This window comes from Eschrichtius robustus, chromosome 7 (assembly GCF_028021215.1).
Source record: "Eschrichtius robustus isolate mEscRob2 chromosome 7, mEscRob2.pri, whole genome shotgun sequence".
NCBI classification, from domain to species: domain Eukaryota; kingdom Metazoa; phylum Chordata; class Mammalia; order Artiodactyla; family Eschrichtiidae; genus Eschrichtius; species Eschrichtius robustus.
In genome coordinates this window covers 125,915,156-125,934,770 of record NC_090830.1, presented here as the reverse complement: position 1 = coordinate 125,934,770, position 19,615 = coordinate 125,915,156, and the positions used below count along the sequence as shown (strand labels likewise).

General features: G+C 37.9%; 1 protein-coding gene across 1 annotated transcript in view; it reads left to right on the top strand.

Moving 5' to 3' along the window:
- Positions 1–18,096, top strand: part of PDZD8 (PDZ domain containing 8) — an 85,863-nt gene extending 67,767 nt beyond the window's left edge. The window contains exons 4-5 of the mRNA XM_068548630.1: positions 8,889–9,051; positions 13,528–18,096. Of these exons, the coding sequence (XP_068404731.1) occupies positions 8,889–9,051; positions 13,528–15,734 (2,370 nt within the window). The 3' untranslated portion in view covers positions 15,735–18,096. The remainder of the gene's footprint in view (positions 1–8,888; positions 9,052–13,527) is intronic.
- The last annotated feature ends 1,519 nt before the right edge of the window (positions 18,097–19,615 follow it).

Below are 19,615 nucleotides of genomic sequence, written 5' to 3'. Positions count from 1 at the left end.
CTGGGTCCCTGATATTCAGAATTCAATTGCCACATCTCAAAGCAAGCCAAGTAAAGGTGATCTGTACAATGGCCCATCAAAAACGATGATTTTTAGTCACCATCTGGAAGTCCTTAGCATGTTGAGTTTATAAGCTGATTGCTCTTAGACTCTCTATACTTGTTACTCTAATTCTACCCATGTTTAAGATGTTTCCCCAGCCAGAGGAATAGTACACTTTTCTGGGGTAATAGAAGTAGGAAGCCAGGATGCTAGGTGGTGTCAGCTTTTAAAAAGGAAGGGAAAGCAGGTCAAATCTCTATAACCTATGAGAAAGTAGGTAAAGCTAGAGAGCTGGCCTGGTACTGAAAAGAGACTTGGAGGAGGAGGAGAGGGTAGAGGTTTGACTTGACAGAAACAGGAGTTTCCCATATAAACTGTTCTATATAGGTTCCTTAGCCAGTCTACAAAAGCCCCTGTTATAGCTGACAGGGTACATGTTTTCAATTTTTAAAACATATAGGCAACAAAACCACTGCAGATCAGTGCAGTAGTAATTGACTACTACAATGAATAGGAAATGCCCTTCCAAGAAATGTTTAACGACAGGGATTAAACTATGTAGATGGCTCCTTCTTCAAGGCACCCCACTTTTGGAATCAGATGCTATTTGGCACTAGCAGCCGTCTGCCATCTTTTTCTTCTCAAAAAAAACACTCCTAGAGAAGGCTCTTCTGTTGTTCCAGGCCATCACTGCCCTGAGGTAATCCAGTCCCTAACCATCTGAAAAGAGCTGTGTTAAGTGTACTTTCCCTTCCTCGTTTAAGCTTGTTGTCCTGGGTCTTTGGTGGATGGCTCTGGGCCTTATCCACTGCACAGGAGAATGAAGGAAGGGAGAAAGGAGATTTAGGTTTCAGTTCTCCCAGATAGGTGGGAAAGTATTAGTCCAGAGACCTTTCCCCTTGAATCTTGGCTGGTCCTGGGGCCAGGCAGGCAGCAAGGCTGGACTGAGCTAGCCCAGGAATTTAGAGCTTGCATGTGTGCTGCCCAAGTCAGACCTGTTTCTGTACTTCTCATCATTTTGGCCATTGTGTGTAGGATTTCAGAACTAGGGCATTCTGTCTTTCATTATTACCTGTGAGGGGTCAGTCTAAGCAGTCTCTCCGAGTGACAAGTGTGCTCATCTCAACAGCACATTTCCCTGAGAAAAGCAGGGAGAACTTTATGATTTACTTTCAGGGCCTCAGCCTTCATTTAGCAATTTCTGAAGTGCCTCTTTCTCAACATTCAGATTTTGATTAGGTAAATAAAATGTATCCATGGGAGAGGTCTATTTTCTGACCCCCTAGTTTTGTACTTTATGGCCTTGAGAGTACTTGAGTTTGGGGAATATGGATAATGTTGAAGTGTCCTTTGAAAGGAGAAGCACTTAATGGTTTACAAATACATGTATCTTTATGGAAGTTTCTTGTAAATGGTATGTTTTTTAGCAAGCAATCAAACTTTGAAGCAATTTGAAACTTGCTTCACTTTTAAACATTTGACTTTTTTTTTTTTTTAGGGAAAAAACCTTTGTCTTCTGCTAATATTCATGAAATTGGGATTATTTTTAAAAGGGCTTGGATAGATCCATGTGGATTAAATATTATTTGCTTTCAAGTTTTCAGCCACATCATAGCATTAATTAGCACATCCAAATGCTTTTTATACCATTTACCATTTATTAACTTTGACTATCTAGGGCATGAAATGGGTAATGGAATTGATGTTATGCTGCTTTCTTTTAAGATATCTTTCAGTTGAATGAACCAAGATTCCCTCCCTCTTCACATAGACTGAAACTTGTCAAAGAGCTGTAATACTGAACTTTTTTCACTTCCTCAAGTATGTTATGCTAGCCCTCATCTCTTCCCTTCAAACCTGCTGGTCTCAGATATATTGCCTCCACTTCTGACCTGGCCTAGCAAACTACTACTAATCCTTCAAGTGTCAAATTAAATTTGTTTTTTAGGAATGCCTTCCCTGCTCTCTAAATGTTAGTTAGGTGAGTCCTGTTAAATCACACAAGTAATTATTTGTTCATGCCTACCTTTTCTACTACTGTGAGGCCAGGGAAGCTCATCTAAGTTGTTCACAGTGCCTAAGCACTTGAATGAGTGAGTGAATCACTTAATGCATTTTTTTTCCATTACTTTTCTTCCTCAGTAGTTTTGTAATAGGTTATGTTAAATATGTGTTTTTTAGGTCAGTATTGGTTTTCTGAAAATATTACCATCATTTCATTTTGGGGAAAGGAGGTAGAGAATACACCAATATGCCTGAATATCATGGGCATCTTTTTTTATTTTAATATAATGAGAATTCTGGTAGAATAGGTATTGGTTTACATTATGGACCAGGAATGGTTATCCCATTATGGAATGGGAATGGTTATCTGCATCTAAAAGCCTACTGTTAAAAAGTTCAGTTTTATACAGGTGTTGTGTACATACATGTACAGGTTATTGTGTCACTTTTCCCTTTCCTGTCCCGCTACTCTACTAAAAAAAGCTAGGAAATGGTCCTCATGATGTCTTTTTCAGAAGCTTTTTTGATGAAGGAATACTCAAAAGTATACCTGGTCACAGTTATTCAGGGTCTTTCTCTTAGTGATCCTTTTACTCTTCTTGCATTTTTGGTTTTTTGCTCAATGTTACAAGCTCAAGTAAGAGAGAACAGTTTGTAAAAGAGTTATATTGATGTGTTATTAAAATATATCCTCTTCTTATCCATTGTATAAAATTATGTCCATGTTAGGAAGGGATTAAAAAATCAATATGTTGTTCCCCACCCTGCCCCCCCCACCCAGGGTGAAAATAAGGCATCCCAGCTGGGTCCAGGAAAGGCTAAAAGGATGTCAGAGTGTGAGAGCTCTTAAAGGCTATCTTGGTGTTTTTACTAAATTGCTCTCCACCAGATAGGTACACATACAGCTAGAATTTTTTAACCTGTGTCTAACATGATTGGTGAAGTTAAATGCAGGCTGTCTGCAATCTTGTATGTGTTGACTAGTGATTAAGCTCATGTAATTGCTGTTTAGTATGTGTCAGCAATTCTTGACAATTGATAAACTTTTTTTTGGCATGTCATGCAAAAAAATACTAGAAATAGTATTTCTCTTCCAATAGAAGTTTATCTTTTGGTTTCAACAAAATTCAGGCCAATTGACACAGGCTAAGCCACAGAGAAAGCACTTTCCATCCTACATTTTTTTTTTCTATTCCTATGATAGATTGGCTTATTGATTATTTATCTATGTTGACAACAATATTAAAGAATTTCTTCATAACAGTTCAGAGTATAATCAACTACTAAAATATGAGTTGCAGATAATAAAGCCCACTTTATTTAGCACATGGAGGGTGCTACAAGGGCAGGGAGCTGGGGTGTGCTCCTGGCCCAGCAAGGATGGCCTCCAACAGTCCTCCACTCCTCCCAGACTCTCCGAAGCCCACCGCACTGCTCCTGGGAGTAGGGACAGCAGCTCAAGCCTGGGAACGCAGCTTATGAGCTTGGAGGTGCCTGGGCCTGCACCCTTCAGAGACCTTCTCTGTTGCTAACACTCCAGGACCTGGAGCTGCCAGCCTGGGAGGTCCTCTTGTTACGGAGCAAGGGCTCCTGTGGACTATGAGGACTATTTCCTAGCGTTTTTAGTAGAGTAGGGGGGCAGGAAAGGGAGAAGTGACACAATAACCTGTACACGTATGTACACAACACGTGTATAAAACTGAACTTTTTAACAGTAGGCTTTTAGATGCAGATAACCATTCCCATTCCATAATGGGAAAACCATTCCTGGTCCATAATGTAAAGGTGCAGAAGGAGGTGAAAGCCCAACACTGACAGCACATGTTTGAATCAAAGTAAGGGTTTATATGCAGGGTGCCAAGCAAGAGAGTGGGAAACAAATCTCAGATCCACTCCAATCTGGACTTTGATTGAGGGGCTTTTTTAAAGGGGAAGAACAAAGAGGCTGGGATTAATCATCAACTTGTGACATTTCTTTTTTTATTAATATGTGATTTTTTTTTTAAAAATTGAGGGATGGGCTTCCCTGGTGGCGCAGTGGTCGAGAATCTGCCTGCTAATGCAGGGGACACGGGTTCGAGCCCTGGTCTGGGAGGATCCCACATGCCGGGGAGCAGCTGGGCCCGTGAGCCACAACTACTGAGCCTGCGCGTCTGGAGCCTGTGCTCCGCAACAGGAGAGGCCGCGATAGTGAGAAGCCCGCGCACCGCAATGAAGAGTGACCCCCGCTTGCCGCAACTAGAGAAAGCCCTCGCACAGAAATGAAGACCCAACACAGCTAAAATAAATAAATAAATAAATTTATAAAAAAAAAAAATTGAGGGATAGTTGATATACAGTATTACATAAGTTTCAGGTGTACAACATACTGATTCATAATTTTATAGGTTATATTACATTTATAGTTATTCTAAAATATTGGCTATATTCCTTGTGCTGTACAATATATCTTTGTAGCTTATTTATTTTGTACATAGTAGTTTGTTGCTTTTAACCCCCTACCCCTATCTTGCCCCTTCCCTCTTCCCTCTCCCCACTGGTAACCACTAGGTTACTCTATGTGACATTTCTTTTTCTTTTTTCTTTTTTTGTAATTGAAATATAGTTGATTTACAATATTGTGTTAGTTTCAGGTGTACAGCACAGTGATTCAGTTTTATGTATGTATTTTTTCAGATTATTTTCCATTATAGGTTATTGCAAGATATTGAATATAGTTCCCTTTGCTATACAGTAAATCTTTGTTGCTTATCTATTTTGTGTACAGTAGTTTGTATCTCTTAATCCCATATTGTATGTGACATTTCTTTTTTTTTTTTTTAATTAATTTATTTATTTTTGTCTGTGTTGGGTCTTCATTGCTGTGCACGGGCTTTCTCTAGTTGCGGTGAGCAGGGGGCTACTCTTCGTTGCGGTGTGCAGGCTTCTCATTGCGGTGGCTTCTCGTTGCAGAGCACGGGCTCTAGGCACGCGGGCTTCAGTAGTTGTGGCACACGGGCTCAATAGTTGTGGCTCGTGGGCTCTAGAGCACAGGTTGTGGCGCACGGGCTTAGTTGCTCCATGGCCTGTGGGATTTTCCCTGACCGTGGCTCGAACCCGTGTCCCCTGCATTGGCAGGAGGATTCTTAACCACTGTGCCACCAGGGAAGTCCTATGTGACATTTCTTAATCATAGTTTAAGGAGTCAGGATGTCTCTGTTTTATGATTCTCAGGCCAGGTGGTCCATGGTTCAGGGGTCTGTTAGCTCGTCTCGCGCTGGAGAAACAACTTGAGTTTGTATGTTAATGATGATATCTACAGCAGCAATTTTGGTACATTAATGATGTTAACAATAGTAATCTTAGCCATCTGACTCTAGTTGATTAATGTTCAGTTAGCACAGGATTGGGGTAAGAGGTGACAAAGAAAGGAAATAAAATTTTAGATAGAATAACTGCAGCAGATAATCTTAAGAGATAATGATGTTAATTTCTACAACTAATATCTGTCCTTAGGCTAATACCACACTGTCTTAATTACGCTAACATTATATAGTAAGCCTTGAAATTAGGTAGTATAAGTCCTTCAGCCTTGTTCTATTTAAGGATGGCTTTGATTATTCTAGGTCTTTTACCTTTCCAAAGGCCTGCAAAGATTTTGACTGGGATTACTTTGAATCTGTAGATAAATTTGGGAGGAATTGGCATCTTAACAATAATGAGTTTTCCAATCCATGAACATGATGTCATTCTTCATTTATTTAGGTCTTCTTTAATTTCCCTTTGCAGAAGTTTTCAGCATACAGGTTTTGTACATCTTCAATTAAATGTAATCCTAAAAGAAGATGTGGTATGTATGTATGTGTGTGTGTGTATATATATATATATATATATATATATATATATATACATACATACATACATACATACATACATATATATACACACACACACACACACAATGGAATACTACTTATCCATAAAAAAAAAAAAGATGAAATCTTGCCATTTGTGACAACATGGATGGACCTTGAGGACATTGTGCTAAATGAAGTAAATCAGAGAAAGACAAGACCTTATGATTTTACTCATATTGTGGAATATAAACAAATAAAAACAAAATAAATGAACAAACCAAACAAAAACCAACCTGTTGATATAGAGAACAAAGTAGTGGTTACCAGAGAGGAAGGGGCCGGGAGGAGAGATGGTGGTGAAATGGATAAAGGGGATTAGTTGTATGGTGATAGATGGAAACTAAATTTTTGGTGATGAGTACACACTGTAGTGTATACAGAAGGAGAAATATAATGTACACGTGAAACTTATATAATGTTATAAACCAGTTACCTCAAAAAAGATAAATTTTAAAAATTTAATCCTAAGTATTTTTATGCTATTACAAATTAATTTGGTTTATTTTCTAATTATTTGTTGGTAATATATAGAAACATATTTGCCTTTTGTATATTGACCTTGTAGTCTGTGACCTAATTTCACTTATTAGTTCTAAAAGTTGTTTTGTAGATTTCTTGGGATTATCCATGTATAGGGTCATGTTATATGCAAATAAAGACCGCTTTTCTTCTCCCTTTCCATTCTTTATGTCTTCCCCTTTTCTTACATCATGACCCTAACTATACCCCCCAGTATAATAATGAATTGAAGTGGTAAGAGCAGAAATCCTTGCTTTGTTCCTGATCTTGGGTAGAAAACAGGTCTTTCACCCTTGAGTATTATGTTACTTATAGATTTTTGTAGATGCCTATAATCAGATTTATGATGTTCCCTTGTAGTTGTACTTTGTTGGGGGCTTTTATCATAAATGGATGTTGATTTTTTTTTGTGGCTATTAAAATATTTATATGGTTTTCTCCTTTCTTTTCTTAATATGGTGACTTATACTAATTGACTCCTGGGTGCTTGAATCAACCTTGAATTCCTGGAATCAATTCCACTTGGTTATGATTATTATCCTTTTCATATATTATTGGGTTGAATTCCCTAAAATTTTGTTAAGAAATTTTGCATCCATATTTGAACATTGGAAATATTAGTCTGTAGTTCTGCTTTCTTGTCTGGGTTTGGGAATTAGGGTTACATTGGCCTTAACACATTATTTAGGAAGCATAACCTCCTTTTCTATTTCTAAAAGATTCCAAGTAAGATTGTTATTTCAACAATTCACAACGAAGCAGTCTAGACCTGGAGGGACTTTTTTTGTGCAAAGGTTTATGAATTTGATGTTTTTAATTGATATAGGGGTGTTCAAATTTTGTTTTTTGTCAGTTTTTCTCATTTGTTATCTTTCAAGGAAATTTTTCCATTTCATCTAGGTTGTCAAATGTATTGGCATAAAGTTGTGCATAATGTTACCTACTCTCTTAATGTCTCTAGATTCTGTAGTGATAGTCCCCTCTTATTTTGATTTTGGTAGTACACATTTTTCTTTATGCGTCTATCCTAGAGGCTTATCAGTTTTATTGACTATTTCATTGAATCAGCTTTCATTATTTCTCTGTTGTTTTAGTTTCTATTACATTGATTTCTGTCTTCTTTCCTTCTACGTTGGGGTTTCTAGTTTTTTAAGGAAGGAACTGAGATCACTAATTTTAGAATTTTTTTCCTGATATAAGTATTTAAAGCTATAAATTTCCTCTAAACACTGTTTTAGTTGCATCCCACAAGTTTTGATAGATTGTATTTTCATCATCATTCCACTCAGAATATTTTTTTTTTTTATAAATTTATTTTTTTATGGCTGTGTTAGGCCTTTGTTGCTGCCCGCAGGCTTTCTCTAGTTGTGGCGAGCAGGAGCTACTCTTCGTTGCGGTGTGGTGGCTTCTCTTGTTGCGGAGCACGGGCTCTAGGCGCACGGGCTTCAGTAGTTGTGGCACACGGGCTCAGCAGTTGTGGCTCACAGGCTCTAGAGCGCAGGCTCAGTAGTTGTGGCGCACGGGCTTAGTTGCTCCAAGGCATGTGGAATCTTCCCAGACCAGGGCTCGAACCCATGTCCCCTGAATTGGCAGGTGGATTCTCAACCACCGCGCCACCAGGGAAGTCCTAAAGTGTGTTGTTTTACTTTCCAAATGTTTGGGGGTTTTCTAGTTTTCTTATTGTTAATTGATTGCTAATTTAATTCCATTCAAAGAACGTATCTTGGATTTCAGTCTTTTTAAATGTATCGATGCTTGTTTTATGACCATAGCACATCCTGGTGGACCTACCATGTGTACCTGAAAAGAATGTGTATTCTGGCATTGTTAGGTATAGTGTTCTATAAATGTCATTTAAGTCAAGGTTGATCATGTTCAGATCGTCTGTGTCTTCGTCTGTTTCTTCTAGTTATATTGGTTGCTTAGAGAAGGATGGAGAAACAGGTATACCTCTAATGGCAGGTCTGGTAAAGTATTAATTGCAAAGGGACATGCATTCAAGTCAAGGAGAATTTGTTACTATATTTTATAACCTACCACAGGGTTCATTTTAATTGTTCTTTGTGCTTTTGTATATTTTTTAAATTTTCTGTAATAAAACCTTAAAAACCAAATCATCTTTGGTAATGATGTCAGAGTTTAGGGAGTGCATGCCACATGCTATACCAGATGTAGGAAAAACATTTAGGATTTCTATTTGTTTATTTTCACCTCATCATTTAAAAGGTTCGATGGCACAAATGTGCAGTCTGAGCATATGTTAATTTATATTGTCACAATAAAAGATTTCCTCCCTCCATTAGTCTGTAATAATAATCACCGTGGTATAAAAGCATCAACTGTAGTGCTCTCAATGTGTTAAGTGTTTTCGCACTCCACTACTGTGAACCCATTGAATCTGTTTTCATTTTTTTATCTTTATCAAAGGTTGAATTAATAAAGGGGAATTTACAAAGTGTCGGACTTACACTTCGTCTTGTCCAGTCAACTGACGGGTATGCTGGGCACGTCATAATTGAGACTGTGGCCCCAAACTCGCCTGCTGCAATTGCTGATCTTCAGCGGGGAGATCGACTGATTGCTATTGGAGGTAATTATGCTGATGTGCAATATACCTGACATTTACAGAGAAAACCAGAGAACAGATGTGGGGGTTTTTCCTCTCTTCCTTCATTTCTTTTTTATTTTTTTTTTATTTTTGGCTGTGTTGGGTCTTCATGGCTGCGTGCAGGCTTTCTCTAGTTGCAGCGAGCGGGGTCTACTGTTCGTTGCGGTGCGTGGTCTTCTCATTGCAGTGGCTTCTCTTGTTGTGGAGCACGGGCTCTAGGCGCACGGGCTCAGTAGTTGTGGCTCGTGGGCTCTAGAGCGCAGGCTCAGTAGTTGTGGCACACGGGCTTAGTTGCTCTGCAGCATGTGGGATCTTCCCAGGCCAGGGCTCGAACCCGTGTCCCCTGCAATGGCAGGTGGATTCTTAACCACTGTGCCACCAGGGAAGTCCCTCTTCCTTCTTTGTTTCTATAAGCACGTTACTTTTACAATGGAAAGAAAGTAATAACTATACTATAAATAAAAATGTGAAGGAAGCCTTAAAAAATTTAAAACATGTCATTTTAGTTCTAATTATAAATCTTTAAAATACTTCATCTTTAGACCATTTTCCTCCTTCTACTTCTATTTTTTTTTTTTATTGAATGTGAAAGAAAGGGCAGGTCAACAGTTATCTTTCTGTGTGGCCACCACCATTACTACTCTATGTGTCACCTGCATGCCTTCCTTATCAGTTGGATTGATAACAACAAAAACTCTCTATTGTTAGGCAGATTATTTGCTTGCATGTTTATAAATAAGCAGTAAGACTCACTGTGGACACCAGTGGGGGAAAAGTCCAAACCTTTTCAGACCTTTGTAGTACCTGGCCCACCCATTCTAGGCTTGTCAAGAGATTTCTTAAACCCATGGTTGGTTACAATTGAGCTTTTAAAGGCAACATGGAATATTCTCTCACAGCTAAAACAATAAGTAACAAGGTAGATTAGTTCCTAAATTAAGGAGCAGTTGTCTTTGGTTATATGTCGAAGAAACTCTACCTTTAATTCATATCCATCATGACAACAAAATAATGAAAATTATTTAACTGCATACCTGGAAGCCCAACTAAGTCAATATTTCACATGGAAATCCCTCTGATTATGTCCTAAACAGTGCTTTTCAAACTCTCTTGTGTATTCCAATCACCCAGGCATGGTGTTAAAATGTGGATTCTGATTCAGTAGACCTGGGGTGGGGCTCCAGGTTCTGTATTTCTAACAAGCTCCCAGATGATGATACTGGTTCATAGACACTTAGGATAATAAGGCTATAAAATAAACCTCATCTGTTATGTAGTTATTTAACATAAACATAAGAGTTATCCCTCAGCTAAAAATCATAGTTCAGTATGAGTTTTTTATATGTATACATACCCTGTTTGGTTTTACTTACAGCATAAAATTGTTTTCTTTTTTATGTCCTTTTATGAAAGATTTTTGTTTTCAATTATACAAGTAGTAAATATCTATTATCAAAAATAAATAAATAAATCCAAGCAATATAAATACAGGCAGGGTGAAAACGCAAAAGTCATCTCTTCGTGTCTAACATATAATAATAATATTCATTGAGATAAGGGGAGGGTATGATACACATTCTTTTTTTTATAGCTATACTTTATTTGTATGGGTATACAACACTTAAAAAACATTTAGTAATGGGATTGGTGATAATTGAAATAAGATTGGCAAAATGTTTGTTATATTTAAGCTCAATGATGGAGTTCATTTTACTATTTCCTCTGCTTTTGCGTATATTTGAAATATTCCAAAAGAAAAATAATCCATATTTGGCTGAACAGTCCCAAGAGGCAGATGTTAAGTCACAAAGAATGAGTTTAGATTGAGCTGAAGTTTTTTGCCTACCTCAGATCATTAGATGGACTTAATTTTTATTTATGTCAAACTACAGTTTTGCTGGGACATAGTGTGGTTAAAGGGAAGCAGCAGAAATTAAGGCTGGATGAATCATGAAGTCATACTAGAAAGCTCTGAATTTCAGTATGAGTTTGTAGGCTAAAGGGTTTTGAGCCAATGTTTTAGGAAAACTGGGAAGCAGTATATGTTTGGTGATTAAAATAGGGAAGATCTAAGTGAGGGATCATAGTAAAAAGCTGTTTATTACTATAGTGGAGGCCAGTGGTCAGGAGGATCTGAACCAGGAATGACAATGGACTGGAACTCTAGTAGGATTGACAGCAGATGGAATCTAGGGAGTCAGCCATCTCCATGATTCAGATCGGCTGAACTGGGAGGGTGGCAAATGGATTCCCGTAGTAGTGAGAACAGGAAGAGGAGAAGGTCAAAGAGAGATTTTAACTTCACTGAATTTGTAGTATCAACGAAACATCCAGGTGGTGATATCCAGAAGTAGCTGGGAATGTACGACTAGAGTGAAGAAGAGGGGATGCCAACCAAAGAAAATGTTGATAGTTGAAACTACTGAAATGGGTGTAATCTAGGGAGAGAACAGAAAAGCAGAGAAACTAATGACAAAACCATGGGAACGTTTGCATACAAGGGACAGATATAGGTGGGGGAAAAAAGAAAGCAGAGATGATCAGAGCCAAATTAGTACAGTGTTGTGAAAACCAAGGAAAACAAGGTTTTAAAGGAGAAGAAGGAAGGGAATTAAAATTTTAGCAGGGATAATTGATAGAGCAAAGTCCTGAAGGGGATAGGGAGTAGGATCCAAAGTACAAGGGACACTTCCTCCTCTAAGATAGCTTAATCCTGAAAATGATTGGCAGGGAGAAGAGGTGGCTTCTTAACTGATCTTCAGTAAATAAGGTGATGTCATCTACAGAATAAAAGAGAGTAGGAAGGGTGGGTTTCAGGGGAATAAGAAAGGTTTGAAGCTGGTGTTTGGAGACTTAGTTGTTTAGAGACCAGTCAAAAGAATGCTAAAGCAGCACTGAAAGCCTTGCTGCAGATAGATGGTATAACTCAGGAGTTGTATCCAGGTGATAAGCTCAGGAGCAGGAAAGGGCAATAAGGGGCTAGCAAAGCTGGGGATCAGAAAGACAGGTAGATGGTAGAAGAGGAAAGGGCTGGGGCAAAAGAATTAAAAAGTTTGATGTGAACACCACTGAAGTCTTGAACTGAGGTTGGGGAGAAAAGCAAGTGGTATCAGGAGACCAGCTGGACCATGAGAGCAAAGGAGGAATGATTGGACATGGAAGCTACCTCAAAAGAGATTCAGTTAGCAGACAGGATTGTTAGAGGTGGAAATAGGAGATTGTGATCAGAGGTTAATTTCCAAGTAAAAGATCTTTGATGTGGAAAACTTCCAAGTGATGACCAGGTCTAAAGCATGGTCTTGCCTGGGCAGCCGAAGTAGGAGAATATAGAGGTTGAGGAACTCTGAAGTCAGGTTATTAGATGGGGCTGATGTTACTTTGATTTATTTAGCATGGGCTTAAGACCTTTGGAAAGCAAAGACCCCTTCTCACCTTTCTGTAACTCCTACAGAAAGGGTTGGCTTAGGTAAGTACTGTTTGGGGAGGGTAGGGAGAGGGCAGGGAAAAAATAGAGCCTTTAAAAGATACACCTAGAATATCCCTAGAAGAATACATCAGAAGCTTTGATTGCCTCAGGGAAGGGACAATACGTCTGGGAGATAGAGGTGGAAGGGAGATTTTTCACTGTACATCTTTCTGTACTTTTTGAATTTTGAACTAATTGATGTAGCACCTATTAGAAAATAAAATGAAAACTTAAGATAGATATTGTTAATATAGATACAGATAGTAAACAACTTATTTAACTTTAAAGCCTTCCTTATTTTTTCTGGTCCTGAAAAAGATTAGTTTGATGGGTAGGGCTAATGAAAAGAATCTGTAAGAGTCCACTATTCATAATAGTATTGGGGTGGCCAAAAAGTTTGTTCAGTTTTAAGTGAAAATAAAAAGACATTTTTCATTTTCACCAAGACTTTTATTGAACAATGTATTCACTAACAGAATGAACTTTTTGGCCAACCCAATATTTTGCTAAGTTTATTTCAAGCATTGGTCTCTTAATTTGAATCATTCACCATACAGCTTGTAATCCCTGATGCATTTTACAATTTCCCTCAATATAATCACAGTTTCCCATCATTTTAAGCCTGGTTTAACCATTAATAAAATCCTTTTCAATAGGTCTCACTCTGCTCACTTCAGTTCAAACTGAGGAAAAATGTCTTTTAAACCTAGGAAGGAATGGGAAGCAGTTAGGAGTTAGCAGCTTGACACCTTCCTCAGGATTTTCATGTCACCATTTGGTTTGAAAAGGTAAACATTTCCAGGACATCGGAGCAGTCAGGGTTTAAGAATCAGTACACTGATGTATCCATAAGCCCGTAAGATATTTTAGAGGTTTCACTATTACTTTTCCATTAGTTAAGTAATCATGAATTAATGGCAATTACACTTAGTGAATTTAGGTAATTTTTACTGCAGTAATTTACATGTTTCCCTTTTAATATCTTAAAACAGGTGTGAAAATCACATCTACACTGCAAGTGTTGAAGCTTATCAAGCAGGCTGGTGACCGAGTCCTGGTATATTATGAAAGGCCTGTTGGCCAGAGTAACCAGGGTGCAGTGCTGCAAGATAACTTTGGACAGTTGGAAGACAACTTTCTGTCAGGCTCATGCCAACCAAACTATGAAGAGGAAACAAGTGGGTTGGCAGTAGATGCTGAAAACAGAGACCTGGATTCTGAATTTGAAGACTTAGCAAGTGATGTGAGAGCACAAACTGAGGTCAAAGATGAGGCACAGTCATTAAGTCACAGTCCCAGACGTACTCCAACAACACTTTCTGTTAAACCCCTTGGAACTATATCACCAGTTTTAAACCGTAAATTAGTTGTAGGAAGTTACCCACCACCCCCAAAACTTCCATCCAAAGAAGGAAATAAGCCCTTGGCCCTAAAATCTTCTGAGATAACAGAACCAGCACAAGTGTCAAAACCCACCCAAGGATCCACTTTCAAACCACCGGTGCCACCACGACCACAAGTCAAAGTTCCTTTGCCTTCTGCTGATGCCCCAAATCAGGCAGAACCAGATATTCTCGTTGAAAAGCCAGAGAAGGTGCTGCCACCGCCTGCTGCAGATAAACCTGCTGAAAAGCAAGCGAAAAATCTGGATCACGTAGAAGAAGCAGCTGCAGCTAAGCAGTTTTTAGCAAAGCAAGAAGTGGCAAAAGATTTGACTTCAGAAAGTTCCTGCCCTCCTAAGGACAGTTCAGATGACCATCAAACGTGGGAATCATCAGAAATTCTCTATCGTAATAAGCTAGGAAAATGGACAAGAACCAGAGCCAGCTGCCTCTTTGACGTAGACGCCTGCCACAGGTACCTAAACGTCGCGCTGTGGTGCAGGGAGCCTTTCAAATTAGGGGGTCTCATCTGTTTGGGGCATGTCAGCCTAAAACTTGAAGAGGTGGCTTTAGGATGCTTAGCTACATCGAACATGGAATACCTTTCCAAATTCAGACTGGAAGCCCCATCACCTAAGGCCATGGTCACGAGAACCGCGCTACGTAATCTGAGTATGCAGAAGGGGTTCAATGACAAATTTTGTTTCGGTGACATTACTGTTCACTTCAAATATCTGAAAGAAGGAGAGCCAGACCACCATGTAGTTACTAACTTAGAGAAAGAAAAAGAACTCCATTTGGTCGAAGAGGTTTCTGCCCTACCTAAAGAGGAGCACTTTGTTGGACAGATGGGTTTAACAGAAAATAAACATAGTTTCCAGGATACTCAGTTCCAGAACCCAACTTGGTGTGATTACTGTAAGAAAAAAGTTTGGACTAAAGCTGCTTCCCAGTGTATGTTCTGTGCTTATGTTTGCCATAAAAAGTGTCAGGAAAAGTGTCTAGCCGAGACTCCTCTTTGTGGAGCAACTGATCAGCGGATAGACCGGGCCCTGAAAAATCTCAGGCTGGAAGGACAAGAAACCCTCTTAGGCCTGCCCCCTCGTGTTGATGCTGAAGCTGGGAAGTCAGTCAACAGAACAACAGGTTTGACAAGACATATTATCAATACGAGCTCTCGTTTGTTAAATCTGCGTCAAGTCTCTAAAACTCGCCTTTCTGAGCCAGGAACTGATCTAGTAGAACCTTCACCAAAACACACACCCAACACATCAGACAACGAAGGCAGTGACACAGAGATCTGTGGCCCAAACAGCCCTTCTAAACGGGGCAACAACACAGGAATAAAATTAGTGAGAAAGGAGGGTGGTCTGGATGACAGCGTTTTCATTGCAGTTAAAGAAATCGGTCGTGATCTGTACAGGGGGTTGCCTACAGAGGAGAGGATCCAGAAACTAGAGTTCATGCTAGATAAACTGCAGAATGAAATTGATCAGGAGTTGGAACATAATAATACCCTTGTTAGAGAAGAAAAAGAGACAACAGATACGAGGAAAAAATCACTTCTTTCTGCTGCTTTGGCTAAATCAGGTGAAAGACTGCAAGCTCTAACACTTCTTATGATCCACTACAGAGCAGGCATTGAAGATATTGAATCTTTAGAAAGTCTGTCCTTAGACCAGCACTCCAAAAAAATAAGCAAGTACACAGATGATACGGAAGAAGACCTTGATGATAGTGAAATAACCCAACTAATAGACTCTCAGCCATTCAGTAGCATATCAGATGACTTATTTGGCCCATCTGAGTCTGTGTAACAGTCTGATTAAACTTTCAAGTGATTGAGGAAAAGTTGCATCTAAAGTACCACAGATATAACCACATTTAAACCTTCTTATTATGCACTTTGGCCTGCTTCTTCACAGTTATTTGCTTGTGTAAGAACTAGAGTGGAAAAGGTGGTTTTCCAGCAAAAACATGACCAGCTCACTAAATTGGTTGTTTCAGATTGCATTTATAGCTATGCTTTTTGGGTTTATACTGGGAATTTATTTTTACTAATTTATTTTTAACTTTTTCTAATTATGTAATTATGTAAGCTGACTTTTCGTGTTTATGTAGGTGTGATGTCTCATTGTGTTTTTTTTTTCCTTCCTCTTCCTAGTTTTTGAATTAGTGTTAAATAGGATACTGTCCAGATTCTTGAAATATTTTCATTTCCATCACAGTTATAACAACAAATTTGCTGCATGCCCAAACTGACAACAGCAATCATTGAGGGAACAGGTTTTGAATCTTACTTTGTGTTATGAAGTTTGTCATATCTACTTGCTTGAGATTTTTGTTATTTTGGGGTTTGGGGGAGTGCTTTTTGTTTTGATTTTGCCAAATGTAACATGAAAGCAGATGCCGCAGCTTTAGTTAGTTATGCTGATATAGTAAAAAAAAAAAAAAAAAAAATTTTACATATATTGCTTGTTTTTTATGCTTTTGTGAAATTTTTTTCTAAAGCTTATGTGCAGTTTAAGTACAGTGAGAATATAGTGATTAATTTGAAGAGCTTGCATTGAAAACCAAAATGCAATAGGGAATAAATACAGAATGCAGTTGGTCAAGAATTTTGAGAGGATGACCAGATTACTAAAAAAAACAAAAAACAAAAACCAGTAACCAGTAGGATTTTGAAATATAATCTTTCAAAATGTTGACACTTGCCTTTCAAATGGAAGTACTAAACATTTATGATTATTTTCCATCTTCAGTTCTCCCATAGGAAATAAAGCATGTAGATATTTGAAGTTTCAGAGGACTGTTCTTAAAATGACCTTGTTGATATCTGGTTTGGCTGTTTTGTTTTAGAAAAATAGTCATGCATGAGAATGCTATAAGGGAGAGGAATCATGCAAAATAGATTTATTGCTTTGTCTGACATCCTACAGGCTTAAAGGAATGGAGATCGTTCTGAATGCTTCTGTAGTTCAGACTGTCTTATTAAAAAAAAAAAAATTACACAGCATAGATACATAGGAATTGGAACCATTTCTCTTAAAATGAAGGTCTAGTCTGATACTCAGGCCATCATGTGGATCCCAATAACACATGACTGAGGGAAAACATGTGAGCAAGACCTCTGTTGGTATACCATAAAAGTTTTGGCCTTTTATATGTCTATAAAATAGATATGTACATGTTTTTCCCTTTTGTAGGTAACTGCTATGATAATTGCTATATAGTGAAACTGACATGAATTTAAAACTAGATGATGGCAGTTTTTATGGCTGGCAGGAAAAGGCATAGTATAATAGTAAGGATTCTGGCCCAGGTCTATGACCCAGGACTCCATACAAGAGTTTAAGTTCAAGCTCTTCTGTTGGCCATTAGTGAACTGTGTAACCATAGGCAAGCCACAAAAGGGCTCCATGCTGCAGGCTCCCCAGCTGTAAAGTAGGAATAAACAAAATTTTTTCTACCTCACAGGATTGTTGTGAGGAAAACTACAGCATAACTGCAAAAGTTCTCTGAACAGTAAAAAGCTATTGCAATAAAAGGGTTATATGGATGATAAAAATATTTTTATGGGTAGAAAAGCCATTCCACTTTTAAAATCAATAGCCAGTTCTCATTCTTGCTATTTTATTATTTATTAAGTAAAATATTAGGAAACTAAATACCTTTCTTGGCCAAGTTTATAACAAAAATATATCTGTGTATACCCCCCATTTTTATTTAAACATGCTTGCATTTTAAAAGAACACTGCTGTAGAAGTCTTTATACACCAAATTCACTGAAAGCTAAAATGTTGTTCTGTAACAATAGCTTGAAACAATCTGCCCAATGTAATAACCAACTGTCATCTTATCATAAAAAATCACTTACCACTGACAACCTGGAAGGCAGAGTAAGTGGCTGGTGGTTTTGGATTATACCATGGAAGTTTTAGTGACATCCAAGCATGCTGCTGAAACGGATGCATTTGAAAGAGCTGTAGAAATAATGCAAAACTTTGGTTTCATAAAAATCTACTCATGTTTTAAAAGTATTTAACTCTGTAGAACCACAATTCTGGAAAGCTCAGTAATGCTGCTAATGCTATTTGTAAAGTATACCTTCAATGTAGTGCAATATTTTTCTATTTACTGGGAGAGGCAGTAGAGGCATCACAGTTGTAGTTTCGTGCAAGGGGGGGGCGGGGGGGTGGGACACTCCAATAGCCTAAGGAATAGGAAGGTACAAGGCTTCAGTGAAAACAGTTGTATTATATCACAGTCCTGATGTAATCTTTCTGCCATGCTATGTTATCAATAGCTGAAAAATAATATTAAATAAAAACTACCACAGAAAACAAGAATATCTTCATTTGATGTCATCTGAAAAAGGTGACTGCTGCATCTCTATGGAATTATTGCCTGGTATAATTGGGCCATGAAGATAAGCTTAACAAAGTCCGCTTTTGCTAAACAAAATTGCTATTCTGAAAATTGTCTAAAAGCGTTAAATTTTGGGTTTACTATTTTTTTATGCTGTGAAATAATCAGATTTATGGATTTGCCTCTGCTATCTAGTAGTAATTGGACTAAAGTGTATTTGCTACATTGGTATTTAGATGAATTATTAGGTTAGACAGTCAAGCTGAGCAGTATTTTAGCATTTAGAATCAATTCATATGCTACATTTCTTAATATCAAACCTTACATTCTTCAGTATCAGAACTAGTTAAAATACTATGTGGACATTTTGTGAATTTGAGAGGAGAAAACACATGCTAAAAATTTGAGGGTACTGTCAATTTAAGTATTTTTGAATTTTTTGAAAGGCAGTTTGAAGGTATTTGGCTCTTACTACTAGTAAGATAATAAAATCTTAAGTCCCCTAAAAGTGAATAAATTTAAAATCACTTTAATTTTAAAATGTATTGAGTTTATTTCTAAATTGAGAGATAACAGCTTTCCTTTAAAAACAGGGTTGGGGGAGGTTCCCTGAAGCCTTTTTAAGCCATGGATCCATTTTAAGATCTGTTTAAAACCATGGATTCTCACCCCTGAAAGGTGCACACATGTGCACCCTAAGTCTTATGGAACTTCCAGGGGCCGTGGACCTACGGTGTCAAGTGGCTGCATATCATAGTTATTTTCATCAGATATAGTTATTTGTTCGTAGCAATGAGGAAAACAATATAACTTTAGAGATGCAAGGATAACTTACTGGTTGGTTCCACACTGACACCATGTGGCTAGTTACATACTTCAATTTAAAACAAATTTTGCAAAGCCAAAAAGTATGGTTCAAACTAGTCTGGAGTGGATTTTACCTGATGCCTGCAAGCAAAGAAGAATAGTTTTTAATTGAATACCCACAGTTAAAACAATACCTTCTTACATATTTTATTCCAATGATAATATCTGGTTAACAAAGGAATACAACAGGCACAGTAGTGTTCAGAAGATTTATTAAGTAAACTAGCTAAAACATGACGTAGGTGGATACACTTAGCAGTCAAAAGAAAGAATTGAATATTCATCACTACCTCATTAAGCTTTTTGTATCTGCTTTGCCAGGTACAAACATAAAAACCACCTCTGCTCAAAAAATAAATGTTCAGAGAGCTGTGTGTTCTTTGTTCTGATACACACATTAAAAAAAAAAAAAAAAGCTGCTCTTTTCATAGTCTTGCCAACCCCAGAATACTAGTCATATAAA